The 13,445-nt window shown below is 38.8% G+C and overlaps 1 protein-coding gene across 4 annotated transcripts in view; it reads left to right on the top strand.

Annotated features, from left to right (window-relative positions):
- lrrk2 (leucine-rich repeat kinase 2) overlaps window positions 1–12,853 on the top strand; it is a 49,876-nt gene extending 37,023 nt beyond the window's left edge. For 3 of the 4 annotated variants that reach the window (XM_041996356.1, XM_041996355.1, XM_041996354.1), the window contains exons 41-52: window positions 209–369; window positions 490–660; window positions 889–989; window positions 3,425–3,637; window positions 4,560–4,753; window positions 6,478–6,550; window positions 6,639–6,829; window positions 6,963–7,115; window positions 7,213–7,439; window positions 8,892–8,954; window positions 9,062–9,193; window positions 12,276–12,853. In XM_041996356.1, coding sequence (XP_041852290.1) covers window positions 209–369; window positions 490–660; window positions 889–989; window positions 3,425–3,637; window positions 4,560–4,753; window positions 6,478–6,550; window positions 6,639–6,829; window positions 6,963–7,115; window positions 7,213–7,439; window positions 8,892–8,954; window positions 9,062–9,186 — 1,672 coding nt within the window. In that variant the 3' untranslated portion in view covers window positions 9,187–9,193; window positions 12,276–12,853. Of the gene's footprint in view, window positions 1–208; window positions 370–489; window positions 661–888; window positions 990–3,424; window positions 3,638–4,559; window positions 4,754–6,477; window positions 6,551–6,638; window positions 6,830–6,962; window positions 7,116–7,212; window positions 7,440–8,891; window positions 8,955–9,061; window positions 9,194–12,275 lie in introns of those variants that run through there. The other variant, XR_006011796.1, reaches the window with a different exon arrangement.
- The last annotated feature ends 592 nt before the right edge of the window (window positions 12,854–13,445 follow it).

Raw genomic sequence — 13,445 nt, 5'->3', positions numbered from 1 at the left:
AGCTCACTGTCACTAAATTCTTTGTTTATAAAATGTTTTTGTTCTTTTATCTTGATCCAGTCTCATTAATCTACTGTCGTCTAAAGTTGCTTTTCCAGATTTAATCATTTTCTCCTCATGATTAACAAAGAAATAAACTAAAAATGAAATGAAACATGGACATTTGAAAGCTACACCCACTCAGTCGTGGTTTGATCTGTGTGCTCAGGTACCTTCACTCCGCCATGATCATCTACCGAGATCTGAAGCCCCACAACGTCCTCCTGTTCAACCTGAAGACCAACTCTGAAATCATCGCCAAGATCACAGACTACGGCATTGCTCAGTACTGCTGCAGCATGGGAGTGAGGAGCTCAGAGGGCACACCAGGTTGGGCTAACTACAACCTTTCAGCTTCATCACCTCTGACAGATTTTTTCCTACCAGGTGTGGTGTCTTTGTGATAGCTGTATATACATCATCTACCCTTGGTTCCCATATATCTGACAGGTTTCCGGGCTCCAGAGGTCGCTCGAGGTAACGTGATCTACAACCAGCAGGCTGATGTGTTCTCTTTCGGCCTCCTGCTCTACGACCTGTTGACGTGTGGCGAGCGCATTTTCGATGGCATGAAGTTCCCCAGTGAGTTTGATGAAATCGCAGTGCAGGGAAAACTGCCAGGTAACCTTGAAGCTTTGACGGTGTGTTAGAGAAAATCAGATTTTTAAACATTTTTTAGTTTGAGCAGTTCATGCCATTATTAGCTGATACTCTGCTTTATAAGACTCTAGACTGAATTATTATTAAATAATTACCGGTATTTAATTTTTAATTCATTTATCTTGATTTGTGTTTCTTACATAGGATAAGTCTGAGTGTTTGAATAAATATCAATTGCTTCATCCACAGATCCTGTAAAACACTATGGCTGCTCACCATGGCCGGGTTTTCAGGCACTTATGAAGGACTGTCTGAGGGAACACCCACAGGATCGACCCACTTCTGCTCAGGTAGGAGCCTGAACACCACAGAACAGCTGGTGGTTTGGTTTTACTGGGGTTTAGAGAGAAGAACAGACATGCAGAATGAGTGATGTCAGTGTTTTTTTTGTGCCAGTTGTGTCTCTTCTCAACTGTCAGTAGCATGATGGCAACGTTTAGTTGTGTTAAACTTAACCTGCCACCTTTAACAGAAATAACAAAACACTTCAAACCATTCACTGTCAGGATCTCACATTTTCTCAGCATATCTTATTTTAAATTCTTTTACTGGCACTACAAAAAGTAGAGTGAAAGTGTGTCATAAAATATAATGAAATGTTGAGCAGTCTGCAATGACCGATTTATTGATTAAAAATAGCTGGATGCAGGTGTTTTTTTCGATGCATATAATTATGTTCCCTGTCACAAAGACAGGATCAGACTTCTGTGTTTTGATACACTAAGTGAGCTCTATTGAGACTTCCCAGACAGCAGACATGTTAGGGCTGAATCCGGGCTACGGATGGCACTTACAGTTAGGCAAACAAATATTTCAACAACAACATAATTTTCATGATTTTGGCTCTGTGTGCCACCACATTGAGTTTGAAATTGAACAAATGAGATGTAACTGAAGTGCAGACTTTCAGGTTTAAGAGGCTGAACGGAATATCCTATAAAACATTGTAATTGTAACCATATTTATGCAAAGTCTCCTCATTTCAGGGGCTCAAAAGTAATCGGACAATCAACATTTCTGTAAATAATGTGTTTATTTCTATTCTATTCTATTCTATTCTGTTCTATTCTACAGTCATTTAGCAGACGCTTTTATCCAAAGCGATTTACATTTGAGAGTAAGAACAACACAAGAAAGAACTCAAACAAGATGGGACGTCATAATTAAGTTGTAGTCAGACTGCTGTGAGTCCAGTTGGACCCAGGTGCTGTCATGTGCTAGAGGCAGTGCATATATATATATATATATATATATATATATATATATATATATATATATATATATATATATATATATATATATATATATATATATTTTTTTTTTTTTTTTTTTTTTTTTTCTTTTTGTTTAAATAATTTTTAAACAAAATTTACAATAAACATTTTTTAATACTGTGCTGAGAATCCTTTCCAGACCCATAAACATCACCTAACACTGGGCCTCCTTCCTTGCTCAACCTCTGCAGCTGTATTTAGTTGTTGCTTGTTTGTGGGTCTTTCTACCCACCCTCTCTATGAAATTCATAGTCAGTCGAGTTTAGATGGGATGACTGACTCAGTCATATACCAGTTCTTTGCCTTAAAAACTCCTGGGTTGCTTTTGCGGTATTTTTTGGGTCACTGTTCATCTGTACTGTGACAACTTTGCGGAATCTGAGCAGAACATAAATCCCTATAACTTCAGATTTCATCCGGCTGCTTCTGTCACATCATCAGTGAACACCAGTGACCCAGATCCTTTGGAAGCTATGCATGCCCACACCATCTAACTGCTTCCACCGTGTTTTACAGAAGATGTACTTTGGATCATGAGCTGGTCTAAGTCCACTCTGTACTTTTTTCCTCCCATCATTCTAGTACAGGCTGATCTTAGTTTCATCTGTCCACAGAATGCTGTTCCAGAGCTGAGCTGGCTTCTTTAGGTGGTTTTTGGTATAGCCTATTCTTGAGGCTGATGAATGGTTTGCACCTTTTGGTGACCCTTCTGTATTTGTCCTCATGAAGTTTTCTCTTTATGGTAGATTTAGATACTGATGAACCTACTTTCTGGAGTGTTCTTCATTTGGAAGGAAGCTTACCAGTGCACTCTCTTTCTCTCATAAACTGTTATTTTTGTAATTTTTCTATCTCTCTGAAGGATGGTCTGTTTCACTTCATTGTGAGCTCCTTTGACTGCATGTTGTGGGTTCACAGCAACAGGTTACAAATGCAAATTTGTTTTTATTTTAATCTTTTATTCGAAATGGAAAATGCATATTAATGAACATACAATATTGTCGTAAATATGCAAGATTTAGAAGATTGCTCATTTCCATCCATAGTCCCATAAAGAAAACACACTTGGAATCAACTCCAGACCTTTAACCTGCTTAACAGATGTTGAATTCATGAGGGAATAGCCCACAAACCCATGAATCAGTTTGAGTTAACTGTGAAATTACTTTTGGTCCCTTGAAAAAAAGGCAGCTACATATTAAAAAGTTAAATTTCTTTAATCTTTCCTACCTATTTGGATGTAAATATCTCAAATGAAAGCGGAGAGTCTGCACTTTCAGCTCATATGATTGATTAGCTAACTGTTTCTTATAATGTAATAACAAAACAAAAAGTATCTATTAATCTTATCTATCTTATCTTTCTTATCTGTCTTATCTATCTATCTATCTATCTATCTTATCTATCTAATCTGTGTATACGTATGTATGTTTCTTGCATCTTTTGTGCAGGTGTTTGACAGGTTGAATTCAGGTGAGATGCTGTGTCTTATGAGGCAGCTTGCGATTCCTCGGGTTTTCAGTGCGGAGTGCATCGCAGTGAGCTCCGTTAGTAGTGATGGCCCAGCATCCAGCCACATAGCCTGGCTCGGTGGAGGCAGCAGCAGCCAGAGGCAGGGCTTTGTCACCACTGTGGACCTGGACACCAACATGGTCACCACGCAGGTACCACACTTACATAATGGCAGGCGTTTGGTTGCTAGAACACCTTCTCTATTAAAGTGGAGCAACATTTGTATTCATTTTTGCATGTTGAAAAGCTTTTACTAGATTTTTTGCCACAGATACAATCCTCTGCACTATTGTTTACGTAATATTCATAACACAAAAGATGTGAATATATAATAATAATCTAATTGACCTACACTGTAAGAGTAAAGGGAAAGTGTGTCTGATGAAGGTTCGCCCTGGAAGTCACATATAAATCATGTAAAACTGTGTAAGATGACAATTGCTGTATGTATTTTCAAAGTTAAAGAGTTCTTTAAAAGGAAAGCATTACTTATGTTATGTATCTTCTCGATTGTGGCTTATCCAACCTATTATATTGAAGTCTAGAGAAGTTCATGCAAAACTTACACAAACTCTATTTTTATTTTATAAAAAGGAGCTTTAAACAAGGCTCGAATTACACCATGGCTTTTGGGGGAGCCTCATTTTCAAGTGTGCACCACAACTTTGACAGTCACATGAACGCGCATACTTGTTAGTATATATATATATATATATATATATATATATAGATATATATATATATATATATATATATATATATATATATATATATAGATATATATATATATATATATATATATATATTACGCTTGTCAGTTTTTTGATTGTCTGTTATTTTCTGTATGTATGTAGAAAAAATGCTCATGTAAACAAAGGGCAGTTTATATAAGATTGTTTTTCTTCATTCTGCTTTCTGTACTCATTCTCTTTTTTTCCCTTTATTATCTATAATCTGTTTTTGTTTGAATGTCGAATGTTTGAATTGTTAAGAATGAATTAAACTAAAATATTATGTAAACAAACACACCCCTCAACTCACACTGACTTACAGGTTCTCCTCTTTGTAAAACAGGATGTCCACACCAGCCCCGTCCTGTGCCTTGTGACGGCTCAGATCCCAGACGAGGCCTGCGATTGGCTGGTAGCAGGCACACAATCTGGCTCCTTAATGGTCATCAGCACGCAGGACACGTCCACTTGGCACTACCTGCAGAGCGTCACCGATGCCGTCACCTCACTTTACTTCCACACTCACCCTCGTCGCATGTAAGCCTGTTGCTGTGGAGGATTTAGTTCTTGCTTCAGATAAAGTGTGTATAAGTATAAAAATCCATAAACAGTTTAGGTGAAATTACTGCAGAAGTATCTCTTTGTAAACATAGAAACCGGTATTAGTCTTACTTGATAAAATGTACAATTTTAAAAGGTTTAAAATCAGGTTGGATCATATGACGTCTGGTTGAACCGTTTAGATTTAATGAGAAAATGTGTCCAAATGTTTGGTGCTGTATCTATCTCACGTAGAGTAGTTAAATAGTGCTTATTAGAGATCATGTTTTTCTTGAACACACTTTATCAAGCTTCATGTAGCTGGAGTCCTGGTCCCGGGTGAGGAACCGGCCTCCTCTGCCGAGTATTCTTCTGGCAAATGTTCAGTCATTGGACAACAAGCTGAATGAACTTTGGAGCAGGATGGCGTTTTAACGGGAGATTAACATCTGTAACTTTTTTGCTTTAACGGAAACTTGGCTTGACCCCGGGCTAGACCATTGTTCCTGAGGACTCTCCGTTTATTGGCTGGACCAGACTATACATTCAGGAAAGAGCAAGGGATGTGGTGTCTGTTTCATGGTGAACAAGTGGTGCTCAGATGTGGGAATTATTTCTTCGGGCTGTACTCCAGACCTGGAGCACCTCATGATCAGATGCAGACCTTATTATCTTCCGCGTGAGTTCAGCTTCAGTTCAGAGTTTTAACAGCACCAACCTGAGGAAAGTCCTGCCGAGATGCCACCAACACCTCAACTGTTCTGCGCGTGGCAAGAACACACTCGATCATGTTTACACCCCTTACGCAAACACGTATAAGGCCCTCCCTCAATCTCCTTTTGGGAAATCTGATCATGCCTCAGTTCTGCTGCTGCCTTCCTATAGACAGAAACTGAAGTGTCACAGACCAGTGACTTGGACCATTCAACACTGGTCCGTCCAATCGAGTTGCAGTATTCAAGCCCGTACCACCAGGCTCAGAGACAGCTTTACACCGCAGGCTATTTGTTCGTTCGTTCGTCCGTCCATTCGTTCGTTCGTGCTGGTAAAGTATTAATAACTCATTTCTTTATTAAGTGGTATTGATGGAGGGCTGGTTTGCCAGACAGATCCAGTTGCTAGCAACGCATTAGGTAAACGTCTTAATTTTACCTAATTAAATGAAGAGTTTTGAAATATTATTGCATAATTTTTGTGTTCTGTACTCAATACAAGGAGACACAATGCATTAAATTAAAAACAGCAAAAAAGTTTCGACTTCCCTCTTAACATGGTGAATACAGCATGATTTACAATGAGGATAAATAAGTGAAGGCTGGGTACTTCTACTCTGAACTGTTACTGTGAGAAAAAACATCAGTCCACTTTGTCTCCCCCTATGTTTCCTTCAAACATAACGGGAGAATATCCATCTCCCCCTATGTTTCTCCCACCATCAAATATCCATCATGGCTTAACTTGATTGTGTATTAAGCATTTTTCATGAAAAAACACTTTCAAACGCTTTTGGAAGCAGGACTGATGAGTCAAAACTTTTGTGTATGTTGGAGGATATTTAGCAGGCAGGACTTCTTCCTCCTCATTTTCTGCACCATCCACTTTTATATTAGAGCTATTTACTGATCAATAACTGATTATCTGATATGGAGAAGATTGATAAAAATATGATTTGTGTTGTGCACAGTAGGATTAAATACTGTCTATATTTTTTTTCTTCTCAGCCAAAGAAAGAATTACCTGCTGGTAGGGACAGCAGATGGAGTCCTCAGTGTTTATGAGGACTCTGTACTCATGGTAAATATTCAGCCATTAATGTTTGTTCACATGATGACATGATGCTCAGATTATTCTTCTCATTGTCCTCTTATTCTTCTCTTTCTAGCAGGAGAATGGCCAGCCAGTTAAAACTGTCACTGTGGGCAACGTCAACACTCCAGTCATGTGTTTGGGCCAGTCTACACACTCCCTGGATAGCAGGTCTGTGTGGGCCGGCTGTGGAACCAAGATCCTCTCCTTCTCTGTGGATTACGATGTCTGCAAGTCCATTGACACCAGACCAAACCTGATCATCCTGTGAGTCTCTGCCCTGTGTGGAAAAGCTAAACTTTTTAAAGTAAAATGCTGCATAAAATAGCGAAACAAAGCAGTTTTATCAATATTAGAGCTCTCAGTGATATTTGTGTATGTGTGTGTGTGTTCCCTGCAGGCAGCAGCGTTCACCACCTAGTGAGGCATGTGTATCTCGTATGGCTGTGGATAAATACGTGTACCTGAGCAAAGCTGGAACACCAAACGTTGAAGTTTGGGACAAGAGGAGCGAGAGGATGGTGGACTGCATCGACTGTTCTCAGATCATTCGGTACACACACAAAACACACTGAGATGGGAAAACTTATCTTTTGATAAAGGATGTGATGCGACAGTAACGTCGTGTTAATGTTCATTTTCCATTGCAGACATGAGTCCGTCTGTAGAGGAAGGCAAGCCAGCAGAGGCAATCCATCCTCAGAGGCCACGCCCTCCTGGGCCACAGTGAAGGCCCTGCTGGTGCAGAGCGCTGCAGCTCTCTGGATCGGCACCAGAGGGGGCCACCTGCTGCTGCTGGAGCTCTCCAAACACCAGACGCTACAGGTCATGGCGCCTGGCTGTGATTCTGTTCGCTCCATGGCCTCTGCACTCATTCGTGGGTCCTCAACATTTATTTAGTTTAATTTTTATTGAATACCACAGTGATGCAAGTTAATTTGTCCCTCCTAAATCCTGAAGCCACATAGTGACATATTATCAGGATTTATTTCTTTTAATTTTGATGATTATGGTTTACTGCTAACAAAACCCCAAAATTCAGAATCTCAGAACATCCCCCCACCCAAAAAAATCTTAGTGTACTGAAAAGTATGTTCATGTACTGTACACTTTATACAGTTTATGCACTTAAAACTTAGTCAAGACACCATGAATTACTGCATCAGAGTGCAGTAATTCATACAGAAGCCCAGGTTGCTTAGATAACTCATCTGTGCTGTTGGGTCTGGTCTTAATATTCTTCATCTTCACAACACCTCACAGATTCTCGGGGGGGGGGGGGGGGGGGGGTTAAGTCAGGTGACCTTTGGCAGATTTTCTTAGTAAGGCTAGTTCAGCATCCATCTTGGATCCTGTCTCTCCTCTGAGCTCTCTGTCCCTTTCTCTCTTTCTTTTCCTCTCTTTCTCCAGTAATGTCTTCTTGCGTTTCTGTGATGAATCAGACATGGTGCGTTGATATCCAGTTGCTGGCGTGTGACCAGCATGTGATGCAGTCCTGTAAAGTATAATTCTGCTATAAAGTGTGGTTTCTCACTCCTGGGATGCTGTAGGCCATCGACAGCTCCAGTAATGAACATAAAAAATGTCCTCATCAGCTATCTCTGAGCTTTTTTAAGCCTTTTTTCATGAATATGCTTGTATGCATCCAGCTTCTTTAGCAATGACCTTTTGTGTCTCACTTCATCGTAGGCGATGTGAGCGATCAGCAGTCCTTTTCAACAACACTGAACTTTTCCACAATATTTTATAATTCTGAAATACTGAACTTAGATTTTTGCTGTAAAGCATAATCATCACAACTAAAAGAAATGAACATGTCACCATGTATAAAATACCTATATAATATATGCGTTTCAGTTTTTGAATTGTTACTTTATTGAGATGCATCTGTGTGAATGGCTGCAGAGGGATTTTTCTGTATAATCAGGAAATCTTAAAACTTCTCACTGCGATGAGAGCAGTCACTCTGCTTGTAGCGTGACCAACAACTTCACATCAGGCTTGTCAGTGCGTCAGTTTTTCCAAAACTCTGACAAGCAAAACAGGTCATATAAGGTGTGTGTGTGTGTTACAGCACAAACACGCTGAGAGTGTGAGAACTGATAATATTTTGTTTTTAAAAAAAAATAAAGATAAGTAAAGGAAAACACAGTTAAACAGCTGGGTTTTTGTTTGGATTTAGACTTGTGGTTTCTTGGGGCGTTTGCATGCAGATGACCTGACGTGCAACTCATGTGGCACACTGTGTTTTCTTATTTACAGTTTGTGTTAAGATGTACCAGCTTTTCTGCTATTACATGTGTTTTTTTTATGTATTTTTTGTGATCAGAAAATTTAAACTGGAAGAATGTGGTGCTGGTTTTGGGTCGGAGACTCCCACAGGACAAGACTGGTGAGTGTGAGGGTTCAGTGTTTGTCCCACACTCTGAGAAACAATTGTCTTGCTGTGACTTTCTCTGCAGAGGTGCAAAGTGTGTGTGTTTGTTTCTTGGTGCTCAGATGAGGAGTCTGTGCTGATGGTGTGGAACAGCATGTTGCCGATGGAGGTCAAAGACCTGAAAAAGCACTGTGAGAAAAGAGAACGGATCTCCACGAAAATGAGAGAGCAGCTCCTTCACGCCTGAGCCGCAGGTTTGGATTCACTTGTATGATCCACTTCATGTGTTTTATTTTTTTTACTTAGCAGTGCTGCATTTAACTTTATAGTAATGAGAAACTATTTTGATAAGTCAAATATTACAATTTTTTATAATTTATTCTTGTGTCACATAAGGATGAAATGTTGATCATAAACCTTTTTTTTTAACTTAACCTAGTTAAGGTGTGTATGTATGTATGTATGTACGTATGTACGTACGTACGAGTAACATGGCTAAACATGTAAGTAGTGCCCCCCAAATATGTAAGGCAAGTTTATTAGAATAGTATATTTCCTGTACAAGATAATTCAAAGTACTTTACATAAAACATTACAAGCATTGCAGCGGGGTGCAGAGAAAGCGTTAAAAAGTTCATTATAAACAATGTTTATAAAGAAATAAAAGCAATAAATATAAACAGAAAAAGCTAAAGTAAAATAAAATGCAAGAAATAAAAGTTCCAGTGGGAAAAAAGGTGGGGAAAAAAGTTTTTAACCTTGATTTAAAACTGCTGAGTTTCAGCAGACCTGCAGTTTTTTGGGAGTTTGTTCCACGTGTGTGGAACATAAAAGCTGAACGCTGCCTCTCTGTTTGGGTCTGACTCTGAAAACAGAAAGTAGATTTGACCTTGATGACCTGAGGGATCTGGTTGGTCCATAAAGAACCAGAAGAGATTTAATCCACTTGCCATAATCCACATTCAGTTTTAACAACTAACATCTGGATCACATGTGGCCTACAAGACATGTGTAAGTGCCATAACTGAGCCATAAGTGCCAAAAGCAGCCTGGATTAGGCCCACACATTTCTGCTTTCTGAGTCTTTATGCTGGTTACCAGCCTGGTCACGTTTAGCTGTGGGATGGCATCCCATTTCTCAACCAGGAGTTGATGAAGGGCAACTAACATGGTTGTGTTGGTCATTCTAGTACATATAGCACATCCAAGCTCATTCCAGTTTTTCCAAATAGGCTGAGGTCAGGACTCACAGCAGGCCATCCATCCTCTCCACTCTTCAGGTACTCTGATGATTCTGGCTCTGTGGAGGAGAGTGTTGTTATCTGGAGGAAATGAGATCACCACTGGCTGCATAATCTTGTTCTGATATGTCTGTTTAACACTCAGGAGCCAGTCATACACCTGTGACTGACACACACCTGGCAGCACTTCTATCTCAAAACAAGAGTGAATGTCAACAGGAGAATATTGCGGGGTGTTTTGCTAGATTTTTGGGGGGCACTACTAACTTGTTTAGCTGTGTTGCTCATTTCACATAAGCACAATCCTAGAGATGAGTAATCAGGCTTTTTAATGATGTATAAAATATCTAACACCAACTGATATAATTAAAGTGGAAAAATGATTAACCCAAATTAACACAAATGTCCTTACTTTTTGTGATGCCGTCGTGATCACGTTGCTGGCAAATCAAAACAGAACATGCTCTTATACACCTTGGCTGAGCTGATACATTGAGTGTTGCTTGTTCAATCCAAGTCACTGTAGATGTTCCCTTTTTTCATTTTTAGATATTTGCTATGTCATGTCTTCTTTCAGTTCTAAGGTTTTAATCATTATAATAAAAATAATCTTGCAGTGTTCAGAGGAACTCCAAAACAGCTCTAAGAGCTACATCTCAGACTCTATAGGCCTTAGTGTGTCAAATGTTAAAGTTCATGACAGAGCAATTAGAAAATGACTGAACAAGTGGGACTTGTTTGGACTTCTGACACAATGTCCTTATTTACAGAAAAAACTAAGCAGAGATACTGTATTTGGCCATATTGCACAGCCACATGTTTGGTGTAAAGCAAACACAACATAACATCACAAACATGTCATACTAATTGTCAAGCACGCTGGTGGAGGGCTCATGATCTGGTTATGTTTTGCTGCTACAGAACCTGGACACCCTGCAGTCATTGAGTGGACCATAGACTCCTCTCTGTGCAGAAGTATATCAAAGTTAGATGTAGGGATGGACCGATATGAAAATATTGGCCGATACCGATATCCGATATTAATATTGTTGTTATGGCTGATAACAGATATTTACCGATGTCGATATATATATTTTGTTTTCAAAGGTTTAAGATTATCAAATTCTGTACAAAGTGAAAATAAGGCAAACATTAGGGGTGCTAGCTTCCCACCATTGTTTGTGAGGTTCTGGATGGCAGTTTTTCAGATGACATATCAAATTTGTGGTGCTGAATGAGTTGACACGACATCCTCCTCACATTACTTCGACCTTGTAGATATTGCATACAGCTTTTTGAGTACCTTCTTTTTACACCATAAAAAATTACCACACAGCTGAAATTGCTTCTTGCTTCAGTTACATCCCACAATGTAGTGTGGCATCGCTGTCACATGTCCAAACATGGCTGCATGGCCAAACCTCCCGACACACGTATACAAACAGCAATTATACCAAACTAAATATCGGCTGTTAATATCGGCCCAGTTTTGCTTATCGGACTGATACCGATATGTTAAAAAATGACTACTATTGGCCGATACCGATATTAATGCCGATATATCGTGCATCCCTAGTTAGATGTAAAGTCAAAGTCCAGAGCTCAATCTGACTGAAATGCTGTGGTGGGACCTGGTGCAGAAACAAATGCTGCAAACCTCAAAGAACTGAAGCACCACTGTAAAAAAAGAGTGGACCAAAATTCCTCCACAATGGTGTGCAAGACTGATGACGTCAAACAATTATTACTTAAACTGACTTCATTGAGTCATACTTTTATTTAGTTTTACACACACTGCTTCTGCATTTTGGCTTAGTTCTTATTAACATGTCTAACATTTCACGTGTTGTTGAATTTACCTTATTTTAAATCCCGGTCATCTCATGACATGCCAACCTTCAAAATGTAAAGATGCATTGCCTTTTCTACATTAAAAAATGTAAATGTGCAGACTCATTTTATTTCCTTTCTTACGCAACATCAGCTATAAAATTATATAATTGTCCCAAACAACTGCTTTACTGGAACAGGGGTGATGAAGAGCCTTGTAGATGTAAATGCTTTTAACATTTATTTTTTGTTTTTTGTTTTACAGAAAAATCAGCCAAAAGGGATCGAGTTTCCAGAGCACCCACGTTGCTCATCAGTCATACTGAAGGGCACCTCAGCTTCTGACAACCATAAGCACTAGTCAGTCCTCTGACCCTGTAAGACACAGAACTAATGACGGGGACAGAGCAAAGCGAATCAGATTTTTAAAAGAAATAATTTTCTTCTAAAATTAACCATGTTTTATCATTTTTATGATAATCCTTTAATTTGTCACATGTGATTTAAAGGGACACAAATTATCTAAATTAGTGTTTTCAGGGCAGAGAGCAGTGTAGGTGGCTACAAGCTGCTCCTAATCAATAGAAATTTTTGTTTACCTGTATCTTTAAAAAAAAACAAAAAAACAACAGGAATTAGAGCCAAAAGGAAAAAAGCCACTCAAAGTGTGAATTGGATTATTTATTTTAATGTATGTGTTTGTGTGCATAGCAGTGAGCTCAATCACTCCACATCAGCAAGGACACCTGACTTGTGATGCTGCATGCTTTCTACGTGTTTTTTTTTTATACACCATTATCTGTGATATTAAACTGAATAAGTGAATAAAAGCTATTTCATGTACACTGACGGTTCTTTGTTTGTGTTGTCAGGACAGTAAATGTTATTTCTTACTTCATGTCTATGTTTTATAGAAATAATGACTTATGTGGTGGAAACAATATGAAAAGCATGAGTAAAAAGATGGCAATAAAAAAGAAAAAACAAACATCAACCCAAAGACATAGACCATATTTGATCTTTAATCTTGAATCTGGGGAAAAGACATTTGCATTTGAAGCCATTTCATGGAAAAAAATATTTACAAGGAGGACTCAGTCCTCACTGACACTGACAGGACATTAGTAAAAATGAAAGAAAAAAAGATCACGGGAGTTAAGTATTTGGAGTACCTCTGAACCTTAAAAACACTGCTCTGATATCCAAACTATCAAGATAAATATATTTATAGTATTTATATTGTATTTACAGAATACCTCAAATGTACAATGTTTATGTATTCTATAAACAAATATAAATTAGGCACACTTTTTGTCTCAGACAATCATGGGAAGTGAATTCAAAGGCCATACTCTAGCTCTTTCCACTAAGCTGTGCTGAACTTTGGCCAAGAAAAATACGTCCGACATTACGTGTTTCCCACAAACCAGGTAGC

Source organism: Melanotaenia boesemani, chromosome 10 (assembly GCF_017639745.1).
Source record: "Melanotaenia boesemani isolate fMelBoe1 chromosome 10, fMelBoe1.pri, whole genome shotgun sequence".
Lineage (NCBI taxonomy): Eukaryota > Metazoa > Chordata > Actinopteri > Atheriniformes > Melanotaeniidae > Melanotaenia > Melanotaenia boesemani.
This window is presented reverse-complemented; position numbering and strand designations above follow the sequence as displayed.